The 27,296-nt window shown below is 52.2% G+C and overlaps 1 protein-coding gene across 1 annotated transcript in view; it reads right to left on the bottom strand.

Moving 5' to 3' along the window:
* JAKMIP3 (Janus kinase and microtubule interacting protein 3) overlaps positions 1–26,512 on the bottom strand; it is a 41,839-nt gene extending 15,327 nt beyond the window's left edge. Inside the window, exons 1-11 of the mRNA XM_054174588.1 lie at positions 26,484–26,512; positions 25,288–25,529; positions 22,399–22,896; positions 12,640–12,855; positions 9,874–9,993; positions 7,374–7,520; positions 6,186–6,317; positions 5,427–5,462; positions 5,151–5,210; positions 3,917–4,045; positions 744–872 (exon numbers count right to left, since the gene is read on the bottom strand). Of these exons, the coding sequence (XP_054030563.1) occupies positions 744–872; positions 3,917–4,045; positions 5,151–5,210; positions 5,427–5,462; positions 6,186–6,317; positions 7,374–7,520; positions 9,874–9,993; positions 12,640–12,855; positions 22,399–22,896; positions 25,288–25,422 (1,602 nt within the window). The 5' untranslated portion in view covers positions 25,423–25,529; positions 26,484–26,512. The remainder of the gene's footprint in view (positions 1–743; positions 873–3,916; positions 4,046–5,150; positions 5,211–5,426; positions 5,463–6,185; positions 6,318–7,373; positions 7,521–9,873; positions 9,994–12,639; positions 12,856–22,398; positions 22,897–25,287; positions 25,530–26,483) is intronic.
* Positions 26,513–27,296: the final 784 nt, after the last annotated feature.

Raw genomic sequence — 27,296 nt, 5'->3', positions numbered from 1 at the left:
CTCAAGGCCTCATGTGGCCTTGAACATCTCCAAGGAGGAAGCATCCACAACCTGTTCCAGTGTCCCCCGACCCTCACTGTAAAGAACTTCTTCCCAATCTCAATCACCCAATCCAGCAGCATGGAGCTGACAGTATCACAGAATCACCAAGGTTGGAAGAGACCTTGAGGATCATCGAGTCCAACCTGTCACCCAACACCTCATGACTACACCATGGCACCAAGTGCCACGTCCAATCCCCTCTTGAACACCTCCGGGGATGGGGACTCCACCACCTCCCTGGGCAGCACATGCCAATGGAAAATTACTCTTTCTGTGAAGAACTTTCTCTACACCTCCAGCCTAAACTTCTCCTGGTGCAGCTTGAGACTGTGTCCTCTTGTTCTGGTGCTGGGTGCCTGGGAGAAGAGACCAACCCCCTCCTGGCTACAAACCTCCCTTCAGGTAGTTGTAGAGAGCAATGAGGTCTCCCTTGAGCCTCCTCTTCTCCAGGCTAAGCAACCCCAGCTCCCTCAGCCTCTCCTCCTAAAGCTTGTGCTCAAGGCCTCTCCCCAGCCTTGCTGCCCTCCTCTGGACATGCTCAAGAGTCTCAATGTCCTTCTTAAACTGAGGGGCCCAGCACTGGACACAGGACTCAGAGCTGCCTGGCCACGCTTTTGCTTGAACACACCCTGAGCCAGCCCAGCCAGCAGCCCTCCCACCACACAAATCCCTAATTTCCAGGTAATATAAGCCATTTAGACCTTAACTTCTCGTTCTGCATCCAATGTTCCTCCGACCTGTTCTTGCAATAGGGCGTAGGCTCGCTGCAGGGCCTGGTACTCCATCGTCAGCTGCCGGAAGCGCAGCTCCGTCTCTTCCTTGGCCATGCCCTGCAATGGCAGGAAAGAAACACTGAAGTAAGAGGGGATGATGTTTGTTTGCTCCCAAAAGGGCCACAATCATTCCCTTCTAAATGCAGCTTGGGAAGCACAGTAGCAAACAGCCTGTTGTGTGCCCTCAAGACTCTGTCTCTTTTGTCATAGAATCATAGAACCAATAAGGGTGGAGAAGACCTCAAAGATCATCGAGTCCAACCTGTCACCACAGACCGCAGGACTGCTAAACCATGGCACCAAGTGCCACGTCCAGGGCTCTTGAACACCTCCAGGGACAGTGACTCCACCACCTGCCTGGGCAGCACATTCCAAGGGCTAACAACTCTCTCTGGGAAGAACTTTCCCCCCACCTCCACCCTGAACTTCCCCTGGCACAGCTTGAGACTGTGTCCTGGTGCTGATTGCCTGGGAAAAGAGACCAACCCCCATCTCTCCACAACCTCCCCTCAGGTAGTTGTAGAGAGCAATGAGGTCTCCCCTGAGCCTCCTCTTCTCCAGGCTAAGCAACCCCAGCTCCCTCAGCCTCTCCTCACAGGGCTGTGCTCAAGGCCTCTCCCCAGCCTCGTTGCCCTTCTCTGGACATGTTCAAGAGTCTCAATGTCCTTCTTAAACTGAGGGGTCCAGAACTGGACACAGGACTCAAGGTGTGGCCTAACCAGTGCTGAGTCCAGGGGCACAATGACCTCCCTGCTCCTGCTGGCCACACTGTTCCTGATGCAGGCCAGGATGCCCTTGGCCTTCTTGGCCACCTGGGCACACTGCCGGCTCATGTTCAGCTGGCTGTCAATCAGCACCCCCAGCTCCCTTTCTGTCTGGCTGCTGTCCTGCTACTCTGACCCCAGCCTGTAGCACTGCATGGGGTTGTTGTGGCCAAAGTGCAGCACCAGGCACTTGGATTTGTTGAATGCCATCCTGTTGGGACCCTGCTCATGAGTCCAGCCTGTCAAGGTCCCTCTGCAGAGCCCTTCTACCCTCTAACAGATCAGCTCCTGCCCCCAGCTTGGTGTCATCTGCAAATTTACTGAGGATGTCCCTTGAACATCTCTTGGATTTGCTAACTTCAAGAAAATGCAATACAGGAAGAAAAGGGAATTCTCCCCACCTTGAGAAGATAGAGACCTGGCATCCATGTAACACTCCAATGCCTCAATCTCCTTTCTTACTGCACCAGGCAAAGTAATCAAACCATGGAACTACTCAAGCTGGAAGAGACCTTTGAGATCATCAAGCCCAACCATTCAACTGGAGCTCACAATCTCACCACTACTGCTAGGCCACTGCCACTAAACCATGTCACAGATTCACAGAATCATGAAGCTGTTGAGGCTGGAACAGAGAGCTTGGAGATCATAAGTCCAACTGCTCACCTAGATCTCACAATCCCACCACTACTGGGACCTTCCAACCCAGCCTTCTCTGACTCTCTCATTTACTGCTAAGCCACTCCACTAAACCACGTCTCTCAGCACCACATCCACGTCTTTTAAGTACCTCCAGGGGTGGTGATTCCACCACCTCCCTGGGCAGCCTGTTCCAATGCCTGACCAACCCTGCAGGAAAGAAATTCTTCCTAATCTCCAACCTAAACCTCCCCTGGAACAATTTCAGGCCATCTCCTCTCATTCCATCACCTGATATTAGAGAGAAGAGACCAATCCCACCTCACTCCAAGCTCCTTTCAGGGCATTGTAGAGAACCAGAAGGTCTCCCCTCAGCCTCTTTTTTTCCCCTCAGATGTTCCTCCATCAGACTTGTGTTCAAGGCCCTTCATCTACATCACATTTAATGGTGAAAACCTGACTTGAAACAACAAAAGGCTTCCAGCCTGGAGATAAGCCAAGCCTGACAGCCTCCCTCAATTATTAAAACACTGATCTGGAGCTGACACTTGTAGAAACAGTGACATCAACATGAAAGAGCCCTTCATCTTCTTCTGTCTCCTCCCAATACCCTGCACTGAATGTTTTTGTGTGGGGCTGACTGGAATGTTTCATTTGACACAAAATGAGGTTATGCTGCTGGCTGTGTGCAGCAGCTTCCCACTGCCTGAGCAGGGAACAGTGTCACTGAAATACAGACTTGCTTGCCAGAGACCTCTAAGATCATTGAGTCCAACCATCAACCCAGCACCACCATGGCCATAAACCATGGCCCCAGGTGCCATGGCCCCAGGTTTCTTGAACACCTCCAGGGATGGTGACTCCACCACCTCCCTGGGCAGCCTGTTCCAATGCCTGACCACTCTTGCAGCAAAGAAATTGTTCCTAATCTCCAACCTAAACCTGCCTTGGCACAATTTCAGGCCATTTCCTCTTGTTCTATCACCTGATACTAGGAAGAAGAGACTGACCCCCACTTCACTCCAACCTCCTTTCAGGTAGTTATAGAGAGCCAGAAGGTGTCTCCTCAGCCTCCTTTTCTCCAGCCTAAACAACCCCAGCTGTCTCAGCTGCTCATCCCCAGACCTGTTCTCCAGACCCTTCACCAGCATTGTTGCCCTTCTCTGCACTTGCTCCAGCACCTCAATGTCCTTCTTGGAGTGAGGGACCCAAAACTGAACCAAGGCTCAAGGTGCATACTGAGGCAAGGAGAGAGCCATTCCTCTGGAGGCTGGGGCCTCATGTGAAGGCTTACTTCTCTTTCCAGCAACACAAACCTTATTGCTCCATGCTGAAATCAACATGACCAACAGAAGGACCTGAACCACCTCCTCCTCCTTCCCCAAACCACACATGCCACAAACCTGCAGTAAACTTCTTTGTGAAGACTTCTTCTGAGGGTTGTCCGACTTCTCAGTCCTTTTAGACCCCCTAAACCACCATAAATCTCCCATTCTTAGGCTGCAACATTTCCAGCTTGGCTACAAGTTGTGAAATGACTGAGGACTTGGGGTCCAGAGATATGACCCAACGTGCCCAGTATGGCATTCAGGATTTGCTGGTCAGAGGTGACAAATCAGTGGTAGGACAGAGCAGGAGTTTCATTAGCAGTTAGCAGTGAGGTTGCACAGCAAAAGAAAGGAGGGGTTTGGCAAATACCTCTTCCAGGTCATCTTCAGGAGTGCAAGGGGTTTGATCTGTCCTGTCAGTTTGGTATGAGATGGAGGAGCCATCAGACTCCAGGGAAGCTTCTTCGTCGTAGCCGAAGAACGTCTCCACCACCGGCTTCTGGCAGAGAGAAGGCATCAGCAGGCACAGCCCTGGCACACCACAGCACTGCCATGGCTCTGCCAGCACCAGGGGGGCAGCAGTGCTGTCAGGCACCTGCCTACACCATCTGGGATCTGAACATAATCCACCTCTGCAGGAACCTCAGTTACAGGGGATTGGACAGTTCTCCCTCTATTGCTCCTTGGAGAGCTGGCTGTGGCACTTTGAGGCTGTGGCAGGTTTTGGCTGTGGCACTTTGAGGCTGTGGCAGGTTTTGGCTGTGCCTAGTTTTGGCTGTGCCTAGGAATATTTTCCACAGAGGGAGCAGAAATGTAGTAGAATGTAAATAAATTACTATTGAATCATAGAATTGTCAGGGTTGGAAGGGACCCCTCAAGGATCATCCAGTTCCAACCCCTCTGCCATGGGCAGGGACACCTCACACTACAGCAGGTTGCTCAGAGCCTTAAAAACCTCCAGGCAGGAGGCTTCCACCACCTCCCTGGGCAACCTGTGCCAGGCTCTCACCACCCTCATGGGGAAGAACTTCTTCCTAACATCCAATCTCAATCTACCCACTTCTATTTTTGTTCCATTCCCCCTAGTCCTATGAGTATCTGACACCCCACTGGATGCAAAAGACAAATAATGCTAAGGTCTAAACAACCTCAGTGGTCTGATCTAACATAAAGTTAGTTGTGTAAACTAACTCCTTCTTCTTTTTGGCTTCCTTGCTCTAGAAGATACTAGCTGGGTGCTTTTGCTTAGCTGTTGCTGACCTTGGCTGCATTTCTTTGTTGTGGCTAAGTACTAACAAGCTACTCTCTGTTCTTCTCCCTCTCTCTTTTACCTTGTATAGGGTGGGGGAAGGGAGCAGGAAGCCATTGGTAACCCCCTGTAAGCCTTACTCTCTAGACCCTTCAGCAGCTTTGCTGCTCCTCCAAGGAGCAGATCCTCCCAGATCTTCTCTGGATATCCCCATACAGACTACAAAAGTCCTTGAACTACATGGCCCAAATCTGAGATGAGGACCCACTGTGTAGAGGAGAGCATTCCCCTGTGTGGGAACCAGAGGAAGCCAGCATGCCCATCAGCAGGTCACCAGACAAGCTTTTGCTTTTACCTTGGGGATCCTTGTCATTTTCTTCCTCTGCTTCCTATACCTCAGCAGTTTGTCACGTTCCTGAAAGAGCCAGACACAGACAGGAGGTTTGTGAGGGGGAAAACACAGCTTTCCTCTCTCACCAGAGCTCTCCTCTCCACTGTCACTGTGCTCTTCTCTGGTGAACAGCTTCTGCTGAACATCTACACTGAGAAGAACCCTCTGTGATCCCCTGCATGCTTTTCATGAGCAGTAGCTTCAAGCATAGGCAGATGAGGATGAAAATGGCCTTCTTACCATGACACTCTTCACATAGCCAGCAGTTTCCAGGGTCTGATGGAAAAGAATGAAATGAGGTCAGTAAGAGAGCAAATTTACACCAACCCAACCCAACCCAACCCAGTCCAATCCAATCCAATCCAATCCAACCCAACTCAACTCAACCCAACCCAACCCAATCCAACCCAACCCAGTCCAATCCAATCCAATCCAATCCAACCCAACCCAACCCAAGGTATTTTCTGGAGCAGTGTTGTGATCCCAGTGTTTCCTCCTTCCAAAGACTGAGAACATGTCCAGTTAGCCCTGGTGCTGTCTCCAGCTGAAGGTGCTCTGCCATTTGCTCTCCCAGGTGCAGGACTTGCCCATCAGAACATCTGCTGGGCATGCTGCCCTGGTTCTGTCATGCAGTGCAGTGGAGATTCATTCATAGATTCATAGACTGGTTTGGGTTGGAAGGGACCTCAAAGATCACCCAGTTCCAACCCTCCTGCCATAAGCAGGGACACCACCCACCATACCAAGTCACTCAAGACTTCATCCAACCTGGCTTTGAACACCTCCAGAGAGGGGACATTTCCAACCACCCTACCACAGACAACTTACATTCAGTTCAATCACCACTAACCACAGAGATGCTGACCATGTTCTCCTGAGGCAAGCTCTGCCTATTGGCTCACAGAACCCAAACCACCCCTTGCTTGGGCTTCCACTTCTTCTGCTCTGGCCTCAGCTGACCTTGCATGAAAGCCTGAGAGCACCAGAATTGTCTCTCACCTTGGAGAGCTCATCAATGAGATTTTGCTGTTCAATAACTTGTAGTCTCAGGAAGTCAACTTCTCTTTCTTCCTGGCTGTGGTCAAGGTCATTTAAAGAGCTTGGTCTCCTGATTGATCCAGCTCTTTGTCTCTAAAAGAAGCAAAGAAGGAAATGATCAGAAGGTTTGCCAAGGGACAGGACATGACTCTTCCTCTTAGTGAGGCATCCAGTCTAATGGCTGTTCTGGCAGCCACCCTGCCTGGCTTTTGCTGAGGCTTACATGTAGACTGTAAACACCCTGGGTGTTCCTGCTCCTCAGCATGCTGCATGGTGCTCATTGTCACCACAAAGAGGACACTGGGCAAGGGGGAGGCAGCACACCAAAGACAGGAATGAGCACCACAGAATCACAGAATGTTAGGGGTTGGAAGGGACCTCCAGAGATCGTCCAGTCCAACCCCCCTGCCCAAGCAGGATCACCCAGGGCAGGTCACACAGGAACACATCCAGATGGGGCTGGAAAGCCTCCAGAGATGGAGACTCCACAACCTCTCTGGGCAGCCTGCTCCAGTGCTCTGTCACCCTCCCTGTAAAGAAGTGTCTCTTTGTGTTGAGGTGGAACCCCTGTGTTCCAGCTTTGCTCTATACATTCCTTGAAGACCTCCAGGGATGGTGACTCCACCACCTCCCTGGGCAGCCTGTTCCAATGCCTGACCACTCTTGCAGTAAAGAAATTTTCTTCCTAATCTGTAATCTAAAGCTCCCCTGGCACAATTTCAGGCCATTTCCTCTTGTTCTACCACCTGATGCTAGGGAGAAGAGACCAACCCCCACCTCACTCTAACCTCCTCCTTTCAGGGAGTTATAGAGAGCCAGAAGGTCTCCCCTCAGCCTCCTCTTCAGAATAAACAAGCCCAGCTCCCTCAGCTGCTCCTCACCAGTCCTGCTCTCCAGACCCTCCACCAGCTTTGTTGCCCTTCTCTGGACCCACTGCAGCCCCTCAATGTCCTTCTTGAAGTGAGAGGCCCAGAATGAGCCCAGGATTCGAGGTGTATCCTCACCAGTGCCCAGCACAGGGGCAACATCACTTCAGCCAGCACCTGAAAGGGGCAAGTTCCCTGTTAAACCTGGAAGTCTGGGACAATGCCTGACCCTCCCACCCAGGGAGCAGCAACCCCCTGCTCTCTGGAGCAGGCAGGCACTCACCATGGCAAGGTTCTCTTGGGTTACAAACTTGAGTTTATTCTCCATCCGCCGCAAGGCATGGGACAGCTCTTCATTCTTCCTGCTGAGGCGTTTGTTCTTGTCCAGGATGGGCTTGTACTGGCTCTCAGCTTCTCTGAGACGTTTGAGCTGGAAGAGGAAGGGAGAAGGAACACCTCTGGTGCTGGCAGCTGTCCTCAAAGACATTCAGCATGTTCTCCAACCCTCATACCATCAGCATTTCCTTCTAATGCAAAGCAGAACTGATCAACAACTCCTGGTGTTTTCCATCAGGAAGCAGATTGTTCCTCCCCCATGAGGTGGTGAATAGAATAGAATAGAATAGAATAGAATAGAATAGAATAAACCAGGTTGGAAGAGACCTTCACAGTATCACAGTATCACAGTATAACTAAGGTTGGAAGAGACCTCAAAGATCATCGAGTCCAACCTGTCACCACAGACCTCATGACTAGAGTAGGGAGGACACTAGTGCCCACTGCAGGCTTGAACTCACAACCTTCCCCATTAAAGGTCTTATGTGCTACCAACTGAGCCACACCACTCCCACTTCAAGATCATCGAGTCCAACCTATCATCCAGCACCACCTAATCAACTAACCCATGGCACCAAGCATCCTATCAAGTCTCCTCCTGAACACCTCCAATGATGGTGACTCCACCATCTCCCTGGGCAGCACATTCCAATGGGCAATCACTCTCTCTGTGTAGGACTTCTTCCTGACCTCCAGCCTAAACCTCCCCTGGTGCAGCTTGAGACTGTGTCCTCTTGTTCTGGTGCTGGCTGCCTGGGAGAAGAGACCAACCCCCACCTGGCTACAACCTCCCTTAAGGTAGTTGTAGAGAGCAAGAAGGTCACCCCTGAGTCTCCTCTTCTCCAGGCTAAGCAACCCCAGCTCCCTCAGCCTCTCCTCACAGGGCTGTGCTCCAAACCCCTCCCCAGCTTTGTTGCCCTTCTCTGGACACCTTCCAGCAACTCAACATCTTTCCTAAGCTGAGGGGCCCAGAACTGGACACAGGACTCAAGGTGTGGCCTAACCAGTGTGGGGTACAGTGGCAGAATGACCTCCCTGCTCTTGCTGGCCACACTGTTCCTGATGCAGGCCAGGATGCCATTGGCCCTCTTGGCTGCCTGGCCACACTGCAGGCTCATGTTCAGCCTCTTATCAACCAGCACCCCCAGGTCCCTTTCTGCCTGGCTGCTCTCCAGCCACTCTGACCCCATTCTGGGCCTCCCTCATGATGTGGTCAGTCTGGGCCTCCCCCATGAGGTCTTCACTCTGTGCCTCCCTCATGAGATGTTCCATCTGTGCACAAGTGTGTCAAGTGAGAAGTGTATCCAGTTTATAATTTAATACTGTAATTCCAGTTCATGTCATAGACTATTGATAGAGTCACAGAATGGTTTGGGTTGGGAGGGACCTTGAAGATCATCTAGTTCCAAGCCCCTGCCATGGGGAGGGACACCTTCCACTAGAGCAGGTTGCTCAAGGCCTCAGGTCATCTACAAAAATTCTGTGGTACATAAGGAAAGATGAGTGTGCTGTCAGATACCAGCAGCTACCTGGTGCAGGGAGGAGGTAGCTATTCCTGCAATGATTTCACAGAATCCCTGTAAGGTGGGGGTTGGGAGGGACCTCTGGACATCATCCAGTCCAACCCCCATGCTAAAGCAGGGTCCACAGCAGCTTTCCCAGGATCACAACATTCAGGTGGGGTTGGAATCTCTCCAGAGGAGGAGACTGCACAACCTCTCCAGGCAGCCTGCTCCATGGCTCCAGCACCCTCACACCAAACAAGTTTCTCCTCCCATTCAGATGGAACCTCCTGGGCTCCAGTTTATGCCCACTGCCCCTTGGTCCTGTCACTGGACACCACTGAGAAGAGTCTGGCCTCATCCTTTTGCCCCCCACATGTGCATTAGCTCCTGCTGAGCACTTAGAAAATCCTCTCTCAGGCTGCTCTTCTCCAGGCTCAACAGCCCCAGGTCTCTCAGCCTTTCCTCCTCACAGAGATGCTCCAGGCCCCTCAGCATCTTTGGAGCCTCCACTGGATGCTCTGCAGTAGTTCCTCATCTCTCTTGAACTGGGGAGCCCAGAACAGGACCCAGAACTGCAGCTGTGGCATCACCAGGGCAGGGTGGGAGGAGAACCTCCCTCAACATCCTGCCCACTCTTCATGCACCCCAGGAGACCACTGGCATTTTTGGCAACGAGGGCACGCTGCTGGCACATGGGGATCCTGCTGTTCCCAGGCACTCAAAGGTCCTTCCCAACAGAGCTGCTTTCCAGCAGGTCACCCCTCACCAACAGTGGTGAAGGGCCTCATCCCTCCCCAGGTGCAGGACCTTACGTTTGCCTTGGTTGAAGACTATGAGGCTCCTCTCCACCCTGGGCAGGTTGGAACTCTTTCCAAAGAGCCCAGAGGAGAAGATCTCCCCATTCTGGGGCCAAGGCATGGGCAGAGCAGGCTGTGCACTCACCAGCTCGTTCCTCTCCTCGGACAGCAGCGCGTTCCTGTCCTCCAGCTTCCTGATGATGGCGCTCAGCTCGGCGATTTTCAGCTGGAAGCGCCTGGCGTCCTTTTCATCCAACTGCTGTTCCTAAAACAAAGATCAACTGCAAATAACTGCTCATCAGTCTGCAGGCAAGGGCAACAGTTTGTCAAAGCTCACACTTTTTTCCTGCTCCTCCCCAAATCCAACCATTTCCGAGCGTGGCGGGGCAGGGCGGGGGCTACCCAACCCCAAGGGACCCCTGAGAGTTGCAGGGAGGAGACCAAGGGGAGGCTGGAGTGGGAATGGAACAAAGAATGCAAATGCAGAAGGATGTAGATGCAGGGATGGAGTCATGGGTGGGCAGACATGGAAATGGAAAGGAGAAGATCCAAAGTGGAGGGAGGGGGCAACGTTGCCCCTGTGTGCCACTGCTGGACTGACACAACACCCACTTTGCGAGGGGAGAACGGGATCCAAAGAGCCAAGTACAACGAGGGCGAAATCCATGCAGTCAATCATGGCAGAAGCTCTTCCTCCACAAAGCTCAGGCCCTTACCAGGTTCTAAGGGGTCATAAAGCCAAGGGGGTGGCACTTGGATTGAGAACACTTAAACTGTAAGCAAATAGAATCAGAGGCAGCCGTGTCCTGGTTCAGCAGTTACAGCTATTCACAAACGTGACAGACTTTCTCCCTCCTCTAGGACGACTTCTGGTGTTTGGCAACTGAGACAGAGCAATTAGTGCCTGCAGTGCTGGTGGCACTTTTGGGAGGTCTAAGCTTCCTCATTCAACAGGTGCAGGAGAGGCTTGGGCCAAAGGATTGGTTTGCTCATGTCTAAGTGTCTACCACTTCTGTCCTGGTTTAAGGACACCCAGGACAACTTCTAGTGAGAAAAATCGAGGCTGTTGCAAAAGGCATCTGGGTGGGAATCAGTGATGGGGAGAATTTGCAAAGGTCAGATGTATGAGGCCAGTTAACTGCAGGGGTTTCATACCAGCAGCTCAAGGCAGAAGCAGTGCTGTGGTCATAGTAAAAGAAAACCCAAAAGCCATTGAAGAAGGGTGATTAGAATGGAATGTTCTGGATTCGTCGATTCAAAGTGGTTTAGGGTGGAAGGGACTTTGAAGATCATCCAGTTCCAACCCCTCTGCCATGGGCAGGGACACCTTCCACTAAACCAAGGCCCCATCCAGCCTGGCCATGGACACCCCCAGGGAAGAGACATGCAGAGCCTCCCTGGGCATCTGTTGCAGTGTCTCAGCAGCCTCGCTGGAATGCTGGATGCTGCACTATAGCAAAGAAAAAGGAGGGGAGATGCTCCCAGGCAGCTGTCTGACTCTCACTGCAAGGGAGAGCACTCAGCAGCACAGACCCTGAACGGGCTGTAGAGGACTGGGGGATCCCCCACACCTTCATGCACTGTGTACCTTCCCCTGGGTGAACTGGCCTTGTCCATCTGCTGCCAAGAGCCACCCTTGGAGGCCCCAAGGTGGCGCACATACATCGGTGGGGCGGGAATGCATTTGCATCGTTTGTTGGCAAAGCTGTGTCAAACCAAGGCGGGTGGCAGTGGCATGGAAGGGTGAAGAGAAGGAAGAGAGAAAGCACAGAAAGATTTCCCCCTGCTAACAGAACCAAACCAACCAGGAAACAAAAGGACCAACGAGCAAGAGCTTTCCCATGCCAGGGCTGGGTTTGAACCCACTGGGGTCTGGCTGACACACTGGGGCATGAAACCTGATGGCTCTGGCTACCAGATTCACAGAATGCACCAGGCTGGAAGGGACCCTCAGAGGTCATCTTGTCCAACCCCCCTGCACTCAGCAGGGACTTCTCCAACCAGACCAGGCTGCACAGGGCCCTATCAGGTTTGACCTTGAATGTCTCCAGGGATGGGGCCTCAACCACATCCCTGGGCAACCTGTTCCAGTATCTCACCACTGTCATTGTGAAGGACTTCTTCCTAATGTCCAGCCTGAATTTACCTTGCTCCAGTTTCAAACCAATGCCCTCATCCTATCACCACAGGCCCTTCTGAACAGTCCCTCCTCAGCCTTCCTGTAGGTCCCCTTCAGATCCTGAAATGCTGCTCTAAGGCCTCCCTGAAGTCTTTTCTCCTCCAGGCTGAGCAACCCCAACTTTCAGTCTGTTCTCACAGGAGAGGTGCTCCCAGGCAGACCTGCTCCAACACATCCATGCCTATCTTGAGTTGGGGGCCCCAGAGCTGGATGCAGTCATCATCCCCCAGCCCAGACTGGGATCAAGGATTGCCCCTATTCCTTCTCCACTGCAGAGTCCACCCATCAAACCCATGTCTCTCTTAGAGAGAAGAATGTTGTGGGGGCCTGGGACAAAGGCAATTCCAGACAGATGACATCCTTTGGCTTTCCCTTATCCACCCATATAGTTACACCATCAATGAAAGCCACTCGGCAGGTCAAGAGGGACTTGCCCTTGGTGAAGCCATGCTGGCTTCCTTGGATCACCTCCTTGTCCTCCTTGTGCTTTAGCATAGCTTTTAGGAGGCTCTGGAGCACGAAACCTGTCGGGTCAGGCTGAGGAACGGCAGCAAGCAACCCGAGGGTCCTGGCTAGCGAACCGAGGCAAGAGCTGGTGCCTCGGGCTGTCCCCTGCAGGGCCCTGGGAAAGCTGTTGCTCGAGGGTGCACTCATCAGGCTTCTGTCACTTGTGTGCCACTTTGTCCCTCTGGCTGCTCGCTGGGGGAGGTGAAACCAGGTGAAAGTGCTTACGGGGCTTCCCGAATGATCTGAAGCGTCTCCTGCACCACTTGGATAAGGAAGTTCCCGCTTGGGGCTGCTCAGATGCCGATCAGACTCTTTGATCTGGGAAAGTTGTTCATCTAAAGCCTCCTTTTGGAGCTGCAGTCTCTGAGCATGCCCGGCTTGAACCCCTAACTCTCTCTCCAGCACGTAGACTGCTCTGTCTTTAAACTTAATCTCCTCCATCTACAAGGAGAAGAGAACACAATCACACAGAGCATCTCGACACCCCCCGGGGTGGCCAGAGAACAGCCACAGGGAGCCAGCACCCCTCCACATGGAAAACACAACAACATCCTCCTGCAAACACAACAGCAGCGAGTGAGAACGTGGGCTGAGGCACTCTGCCCTCCTGGGAGTATTGTCCCTTCTTCTGGGGGCCACCCAGAGCAAAACCTCCCTTTTCAAGCAAAGGTGTAGCCATTGAGATGGATGGGACTCACCACAGAATAATGGTTTGGGTTGGAAGGGACCTTGAAGATCATCAAGGGGGGTTGGAAGTAGGTGATCTTCAAGGTCCCTTCCAACCCAAACCGTTCCACAAATCTAGTTCCAACCCCCTGGGCATGGGCAGGGACACCTTCCCCTAGGGCAGGTTGCTCAAGACCCTGTGCCTTGAACACTTGCAGGGATGGAGGCTCCCTGGGCACCCTGCTCCAGGGAAATCACCTGGGAATGCAAAGGAATACAAATAAAAGCACACAAAATTGTCATGGGAAATAACCCATGTGCTCAGCACCACCTCAGAGCAGCCTGGAACCCATTCAATCCCAGCATTCCCAGCACAGTTTGGAGAAGTTCACCCAGACATTCTGATCACTTTGCAGCACTTTGCCTTGGGAAACTTGCACATTTGGATTCGTAGCTGCAAAAGAAAACTCATTAAAAGCTGCATTTCCTCTTGAATCTCCAAATGCAAGCAGGAATGTGAACCCTTTCAGCTCTCCATCCAGGAGTCTCCCACGAGAGCAATTTGTTTAATTACCCCCTTGCCACAAAAGGCTTTGCTGATGCATAATAAACACGATGCAAAAATCATGAGGTGCTTAAATGACAGATGTCAGCTCCCTCCTGCTCTCTCCTGCTGATTGCCTGCCTGCCCCTGCTGGGCTCAGAGCCGTGCTCAGCACCCCTGCATCAGGCAGGCTGAACTTGCAGGTGCTCCAGGAATAGCTTCTGCATGGTTTTCCCCAGTGCTAGTGTGGAATTAAAGCCTCCTCTCTGCAGAGCTGAGCAGCTTCACCCACGGGGGTGCTTCCCTCGGAGGGCTGCTGGGGTCAGAGGGGACACCTCACACACCATGGGCTGAGTGCACATCATGGTTTAAGCCAGGGTGAGACCCTCAGAGTCAGTGGATAGTTTCACAGATTGATAGAATGGTTTGGGTTGGAATGAACCCTCAGAGGTCATCTTGTCCCCTGCACTCAGCAGGGACATCTCCAGCTGGACCAGGACGGTCTGTGCTCTACCTAGCAACGAAGAATTACTGAGCACAGGCCAAAAATCTCCTCCAGGGGCTGTGCTGATGCAGAGCACTGCTGGAGGATCTGAGGCTCTTCCCAGCTGGCCCTCATGCACATCCATTATACATGAAGACAAAGCATTAATTGCCCTCAGAAGGCTGCCAAATGTGCTCACAGAAAGAGATTGTCTGGGAAGAAAGAAATCATACACCCCCAAAACATCTGGGTTTGGACACCACAAGATTTGGGGCATGAGATTTTGAGCCTTGACATGTTTGATTTAAATGATCAGCTACTAAAATGCATCCTGCTTGTGTTGAGAGCATCCTGCCTCACGGGAACCTTGTTTGATGCTTTTGTCTTTGCTGGCGCTGGCTGCAAACCTGGGAAAAGAGTGACCTTGGGGACTGAGAGGTCACTCATGGTGCTTTGCTTCCAGCAGCTTCAGACATCACAGGATCACAGAACAGCTTTGGTTGGAAGAGACCTCAAAGATCATCCAGTCCAGCCTTCAGCCTAGCACTGCAAGGTCACCACCGCTAGAACATGTCCCTAAGCACCAGGTCCACACAGTGTTTAAACACCTCCAGGGATGGCAACTCCACCACTGCCCTGGGCAGACCATTCCAATGCCTGATAACGCTTTCAGTGAAGAAATATTTCCTGATGTCCAGCCTAAATGGCCCATCCAAGCACTGGCAGTTTACAGACCCAGTGATGGCACTGGGAAGTGACTTCCCTGGGTGTGTTTGGGTGTGGGGGGTGTTGATCAGAGCTGAGAAATAAATTAAACTGGAGAGGACATGGGGAATGATGTCCCTCTGCTGCACTTCAGCCCTCACCCCATCACCCTCAGGCACAGCTCCAGCCAAGGTGCTCCCTGAAGGGCTGCCTGGGGTGGTCCTGCCCTCAGGTAGCCCAAGGTTAGAAGAACTGAGCCAGAAGCCTGGGGAGATCCCACATCATCCCTGGGGGAGCAGCCAGCCAAAAGACAGCACAGGACAGCCTGTGTGGAATTTGTGTTTTAAAGTCATGCAGAATGTAGATTGTGTTGGTAAAATGGAGCAAGCCCGAGGCTCTTTGGGTGCTGCTTCACTAAAGGAGCTGTCCACAATCTCCACCAAGGCAACGGTCTACTAACTTTGAATGAAACAAAGAGATTCCCCCTGAGCTCCTCCTGCTGAAAACCTCACCAGGTAGGAATCTACAAGGCTGTATAAATGAGAAGGCAGCACATCAGCAAATGGTTGTTTAACATAAGCAGAATATTAGGTAGCTGAAGCCCTTTTTGCGTGGAAACAAAGACACGGCACAGCACAGACAACACTTTAAAGTGGGAGGAACAAAGGAAGGGGAGGAAAAGACAAAACATTTCACAGAGTGTCACCAAACCCCCTAAACACAACCTTCATAACAGTGCAAAGGCAGCATCAGCATTCACATCTCCCCTCTCACATCATTACATTCAGGTTCATGGAATGTGCACAACAGCTTGATGTTTGCAGCCTGTTATTAAGGAGCAGCGTGGCAGAACCAGTACAAATTGAAGGAAGCATTTCACTGGGCAAAACATCATTGTTTAGCACATTTCCTCCTAGATTAGAGACAGCAAGCAAAGGGAAAGAGAAGAAACAAGTTGCAACTCACTGGCAGAGGTGCTGGTCCCCCGTGGTGCACCCCAGGCTGCAGCGTGTGCCAGCCTCATTCTGCGGCGGGTGCAGGACCGCTGGGGCTCCTGGCCCGACTCCTCCTCCCCACCCCTCTCTGATGGCTTCACACACCAGCAGTGCTCAGGAAAGGCTGTCAGCAGGTGGGAACCCAGCATCCAACCACCTGAGAGGACGCCCTGTGCTGTGCTGGGGACATTCCCACCTCAGCTCTAGCAGGCGGCTGCGGCTTGGGATGAATATTTATGGGGGAGCACTAATTAATATCCAGCCCCTGAGCAGAGCTGGTGCCAATTATGCAAACATAATCCCATGCTGAGTTAGATTTGCTGTGCCCTCCTCCTGCCACCAAGCATGGCCTGCAATGCAGCTGGGTTTGAGCCCTCTGATTCTTTCGCCACGCATTACCTCCATCACGCCGTCCAACCCAACATGAAGGTTCCCTGGTTGGCAGATTTCTCCCTGTGTCGCTCCCACAGCCTTGATGTGCAGCCACACGCCCCTGAGAGCCTCCTCTGAAGCTGCCAGAACGTGGTGGATAAAAGGCAGTGACCCAAGGAGCCCCTGTCCAGCTGGAGCTGTGACATGACAGGAAAACCTCCCCACGGGCCCCCTGTCAGAGCTGGCAGTTAGGAGAGGTGAGGAGCCCTGCCCCGTGCCTGGACCTTCACAGGTGGAGAAGGGCTGTCAGGCCCTTGTCACCCAGGCTGACACCTTGAGAACCAGTTGAAAAGAGATGTGATCACCCCTTGAGAGATGGGGTTCATGTGCCTGGGCTGGCAGGGCAGGTGTCTGCCCCACCTGTGGTGGTGCTCACTTCACCTCCCTTCTCCTATCATTTTTCTCAAGGCTCTCAAACCAAATCCAATGGCTCCTTTGTGCTGGTGACCCTGGCATGGGAACAGGCTGCTCAGGGAAGTGGTGGAGTCACTGCCCCTAGAAGTGTTCCAAGAGCATGCAGACATGGCAGTTTAGGATGTGGTTTAGTGGGCATGGTGATGTTGGGTTCACAGTTGGACTCAATGACCTTAAGAGGTCTTTTCCAGCCTTAGTGATTCTATGAGCACTGATCAGATCCCCTCTCAGGCTGCTCTTCTCCAGGCTCAACAGCCCCAGGGCTCTCAGCCTTTCCTCCTCACAGAGATGCTCCAGGCCCCTCAAGCATCTTCCCACCCTATCATCCTATTCTGCATTGCCCTCTTTTGCTCTACCTTCAGCCCCACATCACATTTCCCTCACAACCAGGACATGCTCAGGTCAGTGTCACTCTCCAGTGCCACTGGTAAATGCCATAAAATGCCATGAAACACATCCCAGCCCTGTCCTACTGACAGCACAAACCTCACAGCCAGCAATAACCACTCCCAAGGCTTTCCAGATGGCCAGGAATCCCCAGCCCTGGGGGGTTAGGTGCGTGGTAGCACACCACCACCACAGTTAGAGCTCATAAAGGAGCAGGCTTCTTGTTTAGCACCCCAGAGAAAAACATTTGGGAGAGCTGGACCAATATACAAAAGGAACAACTCGGAGCCAGGAGGTTTATTAACCCTCTAGAGTGCAGCAGTGATCTTGTGCAGCTTTTAGAACACAACCCAAATCCTCCAGCAGTCCAGGTTTAGCTGGAATAAATACTGTTGTCACTGAGGTGCAAACTGCCAATGAGGAAAACAAATCCACCCTTGCAAGAAGGAATTATTCACCTGGAATCATTTGTCTGCCTGGCAGGGTAGGATGGCTGCTGAGAGCCCTCTATCACACCAAATAAGGGAATTTTTCACTGTAGAAGGCAATAAAGAGGAGAATAAAAAGAGTAAAGCAATCAGCAAGAAAATGAATATTTAAAGAGTCAGCTGCCTCCACTCTTCCTCTGATCCCCTCCTTTCAAAGCTGACAGCTCCACTAATTTCCCACTGCCTGAGAGGGAAGTGTCTGCCATCAGGTTCAGAGTGAAGCTGAGAAGATTGATCTCTGTGGGGTGGCAGCCCCACACCAACCCGTGAGGGGCTCACACGAGCTATTAGAGCAGCTCGTTAAACCTGCTGGCAGCCACCACCTTCAACTGCAAACAAACCCTTTCAAGTCCCTAACAAATCTCATTGCTTTGGCTTTTCTGATTTGTGCCTCAGCCCTTTACACAGGAGGCAAGAGGGAGGGAGGCTGGGGTGGCCAGGGCTGCCCAGCACTTCTCCTTCCTGCCCAGCACTTCTCCATCCTGACCTTTCAGTAATACTTACATGGAATTTTAGTCCTTGTTAAGCAAAACTTCATAGATTCATAGAATGGGTTGGGTTGCAAGGGACCTTTAAGATCATCTAATTCCAGCCCCCCTGCTGTGGGCAGAGACACCTTCCCCAAGACCAGGTTGCTCAAGGCCTCACCCAGCCTGGCTTGAACACCCCCACAACCTCCTTGGGCAACATGTTCCACTGTCTCACCACCCTCTTTGTGAAGAATTTCTTCCTGCTATCTGAGTCCAGGTCATCTCCTGACCATGGGCTGTGTCCCCTGGATGTGCCCACCCTAGCACAGGGGCTGCTCTCAGCAGCAGAGACCATATACAGATCCCACCCCACACATGGGTGTAGGGTTAAAATGAAGCAGATCAAAATGAAACAGAACTTACTGAACTGGAAATTGTTTAGGAAGGAGGTGACTGCCATAACCACTCATTGCCATCTGCAAAGAGCTTGCATCATGAACACTACTTAAGCTCTTGGGCCAGGGAGAGCTGAACTGGGGGAGTTGCACCTCTCTGGAGAGGGTCACCCTCACACTTTGGGGACACAAACAGCACAAGCTGCTTGTGCCATCAGAAACCACAAGGCTGGAATGATTTGAATATGTGCTTTAGGATCACACATGCTCAGCTCTGCTGTATGGGATCCCACAGTTCCAGCATGGTAGGGGTTGGAAGAGACCTCTGGAGATCCTTCAGTCCAACCCCTCTGATAAAGCCCCCAGGATCACAATGGCCAGGTAGCTTTGGAAACCCTCCAGAAGAGGCTCCACAACCTCTCTGAGCAGCCTGCTCCAGGGCTCCAGCACCCTCACACCCAACAAGTTTCTCCTCCTGTTCAGATGGAACCTCCTGGCTTCCAGTTTGTGCCCACTGCCCCCTGTCCTGTCACAGGACATCACTGGAAAGAGACTGGCACCTTCTTGACACCCACCCTTACCATACTTATAAATACTAGCAAGATCTCCTCTCAGGCTGCTCTTCTCCAGGCTCAACAGGCCCAGGCCTCTAGGCCTTTCCTCCTCACAGAGATGCTCCTGACCCCTCAGCATCTTTGTTGCCTCCACTGGACTCTCTCCAGTAGTTCCCTGTCCCTCTTGAACTGGGCAGCCCAGAACTGGACACAAAACACCAGATGTGGTCTCACCAGGGCAGAATAAAGGGGGAGAAGAAGCTCCCTTGACCCGCTGGCCACACTCTTCTTGACAGCCCCTGCCTTAGCAGGGTGAAAAAACCTCTGGGTTTCAGTAACAGTTTAAATGTTGAGGGAATTGTCTCACTGGCACAGAAAGCAGAGCTTTTATCACACAGCCAGCTCCAGCCTTGCCCCCAACACAAAAGGTCCCTCTTCTGCAAGGTGCCAGCAGCCAACAGCTCCCACTGAAATCAATTAGGGTCGAGTCAGAGCTGAGAGCACTTGAAGCCATTCAGGAAGCACTCAGGGCTTAGTTAAAGGCTGGCATCATGTAATTTAATTAGTGCAGTTAGATAATCTGAGCCTCTCAGGCAGGAATTAACAACAAAAAAGCCTTTGCTTTTCAAAGGCAGTTTAGAAAACATAACCTCAAACCACCCCTTCCCTCCTAACTAAGAAGATATTTCTGTTATAGCTCTGGCATTAGAAGCCATCAGGCTGGACCTTCCATGGGATGCAGGGTTCATTTAGAGGGGTCATCATTAGCATCCTCTCATTCTGCCATGAAATCAGTGCAGCTGGTGATGTAGGTTTGGAGAAGGTGGTACTGAGCTGGCAGGATATTTGAACCCCATTGACAGATCAGTTGGTGGCAAGTGATTAAGATAGTCTCTTCATAAAAAGAAATTAATCAATGAGGGGGGAAAAACCCACCTTAAAACCTGAGAGAACAAGGTAGTTAAATAGAGGGTATGAAACACCCTGAGGAGGCTGAGACCTGGGAGTGCTGGTGGACAAGTTCACCATGAGTCAGCGACGTGCCCCTGTGTGGCCAGCAGGTTGAGGGAGGTTCTTATCCACCCAGTGCTAGCGAGGCCACAGCTGCAGTCCTGGGTCCAGTTCTGGGCTCCCCAGTTCAAGAGAGACAGGGAACTACTGGAGAGAGCCCGGGGGAGGCTCTGAAAATGCTGAGGGACCTGGAACACCTCTGTGAGGAGGTGAGAGAGCTGAGACTACTGAGCATGGAGAAGGGCAGCCTGAGAGGGGATCTGATCAATGCTCTGAAGAACTTTGAGAGGCAGGAGGATGGGGCCAGACTCTTAACAGTGGTGCCCAAGGGCACAAAGTGGAACCCAGCAGTTATCTGAAGCATGGCTGCCATGGCTGTCAAAGCACACTGCCATGCTTTGGCTTGGGGTGAGTCTCCAAGCTGAGTGTGCATTCCAAATCTTTGTTTAGGATTTGGCTAAGAGCCACGGGGCAGTGACATAGGTGACTTCACCCTGAGACACTGAGTGCTACAACAAAGCATGGCAAACACAAACAGATGGGGACTTCAAATAAATACTGAGACAAGACCCAGAAAGTGCATCATGAAAGCATGGGTGTTGTGTTTGTCCCATGTCCTTGGGAATGGCAGCAAGAGCCCAGAGATCAGCCCTGCACTCACAGGACTGAGAATGATGATGTCTGAGCTGGTGGTGGAGAAAAAGTCATCCTAAAACACACAAAACACTGGTGGCCTGCCAGGCTCTCATGCAGAGACTTCCCTCTTGCAGGGAGTTCTCTCCTTTTCCAAGCTCCATGATCTGATTTAGAATAGAATAAACCAGGTTGGAAGAGACCTTCAAGATCACCGAGTCCAACCTACCATCCAACACCACCTAATCAACTAAACCATGCAACCAAGCATCCCATCCAGTCTCCTCCTGAACACCTCCAGTGATGGTGACTCCACCACCTCCCTGGGCAGCCCATTCCAATGGGCAGTCTCTCTGTGTAGAGCTTCTTTCTCACCTCCAGCCTAAACCTCCCCTGGCGCAGCTTGAGACTGTGTCCTCTTGTTCTGGTGCTGGTTGCCTGGGAGAAGAGACCAACCTCCGCCTGTCTACAGGTAGTTGTAGAGAGCAAGAAGGTCTCCCCTGAGTCTCCTCCTCTCCAGGCTAAGCAACCCTAGCTCCCTCAGTCTCTCCTCATTTAACCTCTCCAACAAGTCTTCAAATGCACTGGAAGGTACTCCAAAGCCACAAGCATGGAGGTATGGCCTTTGAGACTCAGTGTGGCACCTGAGACTCAAACGAGGTGGCTGAAAGCTGATCAGCACAAACAAAGACCCAGAGAGGCCCAGATGAGCAATGATGGGTGAGGAACTCCAGTGCCTGGTTCTGGGGGAAAGCCCCTGAGGTGGGCCACATAGAGGAACCTCTTCCTGAGCACCTTGGAAGTGTGAAGGAGTCATTGCCTACAGGATGCAGGACTCACCATGGCATGCAGAGCATTTGGGTACTGTGTGAAGCTCGCTGTGGGGGGAACTAGCAAAGGCAGGCAGAGGGAGGACCAAGGTGGATCAGCATGGAACAAACAGTGGGGAAGCAGAGGCATAACCTTTTGGTAGATGTTCCCTCACCAACTAGCAACCCAAGGCCTCTTCCTGATACCTGGAGTGGTTTTTATTGAGGTGTTACAGGTTGAGGACTCAGAGTCCTACCATAGAGAGAAACTTCTCCAGAGTACCACAGAGTCCCAGGGGGCAGGCAGTTCCCAGAGGGTGGTCACAGGAAATTGTAATTGTGTTATTCCATCCCATAATCCTGCATCTCCCTATATAAGGAGAGGTTTTGGCCTGGGTGAGGCCTATGAGCCCTGGTACAGACCCAGGTGGAGAACTGGGCTGAGGCTGATTCTGATTTGTGCATGCACTTCCTTTGTGCCTTTATCTCTTTTGTACTTTGGGTTACTTTTGTAAATAGCATTACCTCCAGTACTGTGTGAGGGTCTTGATTTACTCCTTTGGGGTAAAATCATGGAACCATGGAATGGTCCAGGCCAGAAGGGACCTCCACAGGTGATCCAGTCCAACCTCCCCGCAGTCAGCAGGGACACCCCCAACTAGATCAGCATGCCCAGGGCCTCATCCAGCCTCACCCTGAATATCTCCAGGGAAGGGACCTCAACCACCTCCCTGGGCAAAAAGCCTTTTCTGCCCTTGTGCCCTGGGCAGCTGGTGGCTCAAACCAGGCCCAGAGGCTGTGATTGGATAACAAAAGCTCTTACAAAACATCCTGACAGCTTTCAAAGGACGCTGTACCACCTCTGCTAGCAGATGTAAACCAGATTTGAGGCAGCTCCAGAGGTCTGAACGCCCATCCTTGTCCCTTCACCTGACCTTTCATTTCCTGACTACCAGCAGGTGTCAGTAACAGCAGGGGAGGAGGCGCCAACACGTACCAGCCTACGGATCTCCCTCTCACACTCCCTCTTGATCCTGCTGATCTCCTCCTGGTGCAGGTGGTACACGCTCCTGATCTCCGCTGCTTTGATTTTGTCAGCCTGGATGACCATGGTTAAAGCCTCTTCCACTTGTTTCTTAGCCCCCTTCAGCTCGGAAATCTCCTGCTGCATTTTGATTTTCTCCACCTCAAAGCCCCTCTTGGCCTCCTCCTTGGCCTCCGAGAGCAGCACCGTCTTGACCTTGTCGGGAGCCCCATCGCGCACCGAGTTGAGCAGGGCCTGCAGCCTCTGGATTTCATTGTCTTTGATTTTGATGACTCTGAGCAGCTCAGACTCGTGCTGCCTCAGCAGCGTCTCGCGAACAGCTTGCAGCTCCTTCATTTTCTCTTCATGAAGTTTGACCTTGAGCTCTGTCACCACCACTGTACTTTTATGCTGCTCGTGCTCCTTGATTTGCTTCACCTCCTGGTTTTTCTCCCTTTCCAACTTGCTGACCTACAAGGAAAACCAGAAAGGTGTTTTCAGTCAACCAAAGCATTAGCACAAACTAATGTTAGCACAACTCAGGTTGCCCAGGGAGGTCGTGGCTGCCCCCTCCCTGGAGGTCTTCAAGGCCAGACTGGATGAGGCTTTGAGCAGCCTGGTCTAGTGGAAGGTGTCCCTGCCCATGGCAAGGGGGTTGGAACTAGATGATCTTTAAGGTCCCTTCCAACCCAAGCCACTCCCTGGGTCTGTGATCCCATGATCTCATCCAAACATGGTGGAGATCACTTCACAGCATCACATGTTAACACCTGTCTGTGCCTTGGAGTGAAAGTCAGTTTCATAGTATCAGTCAGGGTGGGAAGGGACCACAAGGATCATCTAGTTCCAACCCCCCTGCCATGGGCAGGGACACCCCACACTAGATCAGGCTGGCCACAGCCTCATCCAGCCTGGGCTTAAACACCTCCAGGGATGGGGCCTCAACCACCTCCCTGGACAACCCATTCCAGGGCTTCACCACTCTCATGGGGAAGAACTTCCTCCTCACCTCCAGCCTGAATCTCCCCACCTCCAGCTTCATTCCATTCCCCCTAGTCCTATCACTGCCTGAGATCCTGAGCAGTCCCTCCCCAGCCTTCTTGTAGTCCCCTTCAGATACTGGAAGGCCACAATGAGGTCACCTCAGAGCCTTCTCTTCTCCAGACTGAACAGCCCCAACTCCTTCAGTCTGTCCTCATAGGAGAGGAGCTCCAGCGCTCTCCTCATCCTCGTGGCCCTTCTCTGGACACATTCCAGCACCTCCAGATCCCTCTTGCAATAGGGGCTCCAGCACTGGAGGCAGTACTGCAGGTGGGGTCTCCCCAGAGCTGAGCAGAGGGGGAGAATCACCTCCCTCGCCCTGCTGGCCACACTTCTCTTGCTGCAGCCCAGAATCTGCTTGGCTCTCTGGGCTGCAAGTGCACACTGAGAGCTCCTGGTGAGCTTCTCCTCCACCAGCACCCCCAAGGCTCTCTCCTCAGGGCTGCTTTCCAGCCAGTCCCTGCCCAGCCTGGATTTGTGCCTGGGGTTGCCTCAACCCAGCTGCAGGACCCTGCACTTGGTCTTGTTGAACCTCATGAGGTTGGCTTGTGCCCACCTCTCCAGCCTGTCAAGCCTGTTCCTCTTGCCTCACAGGGAGCCACACATCTGGCATTGTCTTCAGTATTACACACTAAACATGGAGGTGTTCAAGGCCAGATTTGACAAGGCCTTGGGCAGCCTGCTCGAGTGGAAGGTGTCCCTGGCCATGGTAGGGGATTGGAACTAAATGACCTTTAAGGTCCCTTCCAGCCCAAACCATTCTGTGATTGTATGAAACATCTCTTTGTGAAGAGGTCCTGGATGAAACCTGGGTGGCTGAGCTCTGCCATAGCCTTCACACTGCAGATTTGCAAAGATTTCCTCTCTTGAGGCATTTGTTGTGAGGAAAATAAAAACTACATACCCCTTCCCCACCCCCACCCACATTTTCCCAGGGAAAAGGACATTTTATGGCAAATATTTCCAAACACTGTCACAGCTGTTGCTGGACTCGAGGTCTGGCAGGTACCTGTGGGGATCTTTAGTGAGGGATTTGTTTAGGAAGGCAGTCAGGAGTGCATCTTTGCCTGCTCTGCCTTTTCTGCCCTGCAATGCTCTATCAGAGCAGCCTGGGCACTACTGAAGGCAGCATTAAGAACTGAATATCCACAGCTTGGATACTGGGAAAAAATGGTTGCTGCTGGGAAAACAAAATGTTCTGGTCAGCTCTGTCCAGTAAAGATCACAGATCAAAGCATCATTCATACCATACAGGCACATACAGCCAGGGGAGGTTGAGGTGGGACATGAAGAACAATTTCTTCCCTGGCCCAGGCTGCCCACAGCAGCGGGGGGAGTCCCCATCCATGGAGGAGTTTCAAAGCCACAGAGATGTGGTGCTGAGGGACATGGAAGTTGTAGTGAGGTGAGGAACATGGTCCTCTCCCTAGTATCAGGTGATAGAAAAAGAGGAAACTGAAATTGTTCCAGGGGAGGTTTAGGTTGGAGACTAGGAACTACTGTTTGCTGCAAGAGTGGGCAGGCGTTGGAACAGGCTGCCCAGGGAGACAGTGAAGTCACCATCCCTGCAGGTGTTCAGGGAACATGTGGACTTTGGTACATAGTTGAGTGGCCATGGTGGAGCTGGGTTGATGGCTGGACTTGATAATCTTAAGGGTTCTTTTCCCTACAAAACAGTTCCCTGATTCTGTGGCTTAGCGAGCTGGCAGTGCTGGGTTTATGGCTGGATTCAATGACCTGAGAGACGCCCCCCAACAAAGCCACTCAGAAACAGCAGAGTGCCCTTGTGATGAAGGAGGGAAGGAAAGCAGAGGTGCACACCTTGCTCTTTTCCTGCTGCAGCTCTATCTGGATGTCGGTGAGCTTGGCCCTGAGCTCTTCATTGGCAGCCTGCAAGGCAGCCAAGGCGTCCGGCTTCTCCCCCCGGGCTCGGCTGCTGGAGCCCCTCTTGGACATGGTGAGGCTGCGCCGCAGGGAGGGAGGTCCTGCCCGGAGGCCCCCGGCCCAGCGCTCGCTCCGGCCTTCTTCTCCTTGCCTCCCTCCCTCTACATTTTCTTACTTGCCTGGAAGGAGGGAAACCACATAACCATGGTCAGAGCACCAGAGGTGGGCAGGTGATGGAGAGCCACCAGACACGTGGTGGGACACAGGACGCCGCTAGAGCACGGGGTACACATCAGCCACCTAAAGTGGCTCTTCCCTGGGTGAAGGGAGAGCCAGACATTGGCAGGTGTAATAACATTCTGTGTTTCACCTGCAGAGAGCAAAGCATTGGAATCAGAAGCTGCACGTGTTCTGTGTCACTTCACATGCACTGGAAGCCATGTGGTGCAGGGGATGTAGATGTCCAAGCATCATCCCCTGGTACCATCACAGCCTGGAGACAGCAGCAGCTGGGAAAATGATTTTCTGCTTGCTCAGGATACTGCTATGTGCTTTACAAGAAAGCTCTTTACAAAACCAGAGTTTGGCTTCCTACAAATGCTGTACTGGAACAGCTTGCCCAGGGAGGCTGTGGATGTCCCCTCCCTGGAGGCATTCAAGGCTAGGTTGGATGAGGCCTTGAGCAACCTGGTCTAGTGGAAGGGACCTTGAAGATCATCTAGTTCCAACCTAAACTGTCAATCCTGAAAACAATATCAAACTCCAGCAGCAAGCAGGGATCTCCCAAAGTTCCAACCCACCCCCCTGGCAGGGGGTTGGAACTAGACGATCCTCAAGGTCCCTTCCAACCCCATCTGTTCTATGAATCATGCAAAGAGTAAGAAGCTCCAGCAGCAAGCAGGGATCTCCCAAAGGCAGCAGCAGAAGCTTGCCATGCAGGAGGGTGCAGCCATCAGAACCATCACCATCAAAACAGCAATTAAAGTCGTACAGGTTTGCCTAAGTGTGGAAACAGCGTAGGAGTTTTATTCACTGTAAGAGGTTTTGAGTTAAATCTAAGCAAACATCCCCCCCCAAAACCAACCCCCAAACCCCTGAGACAAGCACATTCATTCCATTACATAGCAACCAACCAGGTGAAAGCAGACCCAGCTCCACAGAATTCATGTCTTCATAGGAAATCTGGCCTTCATGCCAAGGTATCAATCCCAGCACAATGCTTAACGCAGACAACTGACAGCGATCGCTTCCGGCTTCTCGGTACAGCAGATGCCAGAGGATCAAGCATGGTGCTAAAAGCTACAGGAATTTGTTGATTTCTACTCCAAAGTTCTTCAACATTTCTGCCCAAGGCTAACCAGCAGCCTTCTGGGATGGGGGAAGGTCAAGAAAGTCTGCAGAGACTGTGCCGAGGTTAAAATCATAGAACCAGAAGGGTTGGAATAGACCTTCAAGAGCACCGAGTCCAAGCATAACCCAACTGCCATGCCCACTGGGACCATGTCCTGAAGTGCCACATCTACATGCTGCTTGAACACCTCCAGGTGACACCACCACCTCCCTGAGCAGCCTGTTCCTCATCTCCAGCCTAAACCTCCCCTGACCCAACACCAGCCCATTTCCTCTCCTCCTGTCTCTAGTTATTTGGGAGAAGAGGCCAACATAGGGCAATGAGGCTGGGGAGAGGCCTCGAGCACAAGCCCTATGGGGGGAGGCTGAGGGAGCTGGGGTTGCTTAGCCTGGAGGAGAGGAGGCTCAGGGGAGACCTCATTGCTCTCTACAACTACCTGAAGGGAGGTTGTAGCCAGGAAGGGGTTGGTCTCTTCTCCCAGGCAACCAGCCCCAGAACAAGAGGACACAGTCTCAAGCTGCACCAGGGGAAGTTTAGGGTGGAGGTGAGGAGAAAGTTCTTCCCAGAGAGAGTTGTTGGCCATTGGAATGTGCTG

Source organism: Dryobates pubescens, chromosome 30 (assembly GCF_014839835.1).
Source record: "Dryobates pubescens isolate bDryPub1 chromosome 30, bDryPub1.pri, whole genome shotgun sequence".
In the NCBI taxonomy this organism is placed as follows: domain Eukaryota; kingdom Metazoa; phylum Chordata; class Aves; order Piciformes; family Picidae; genus Dryobates; species Dryobates pubescens.
This window is presented reverse-complemented; position numbering and strand designations above follow the sequence as displayed.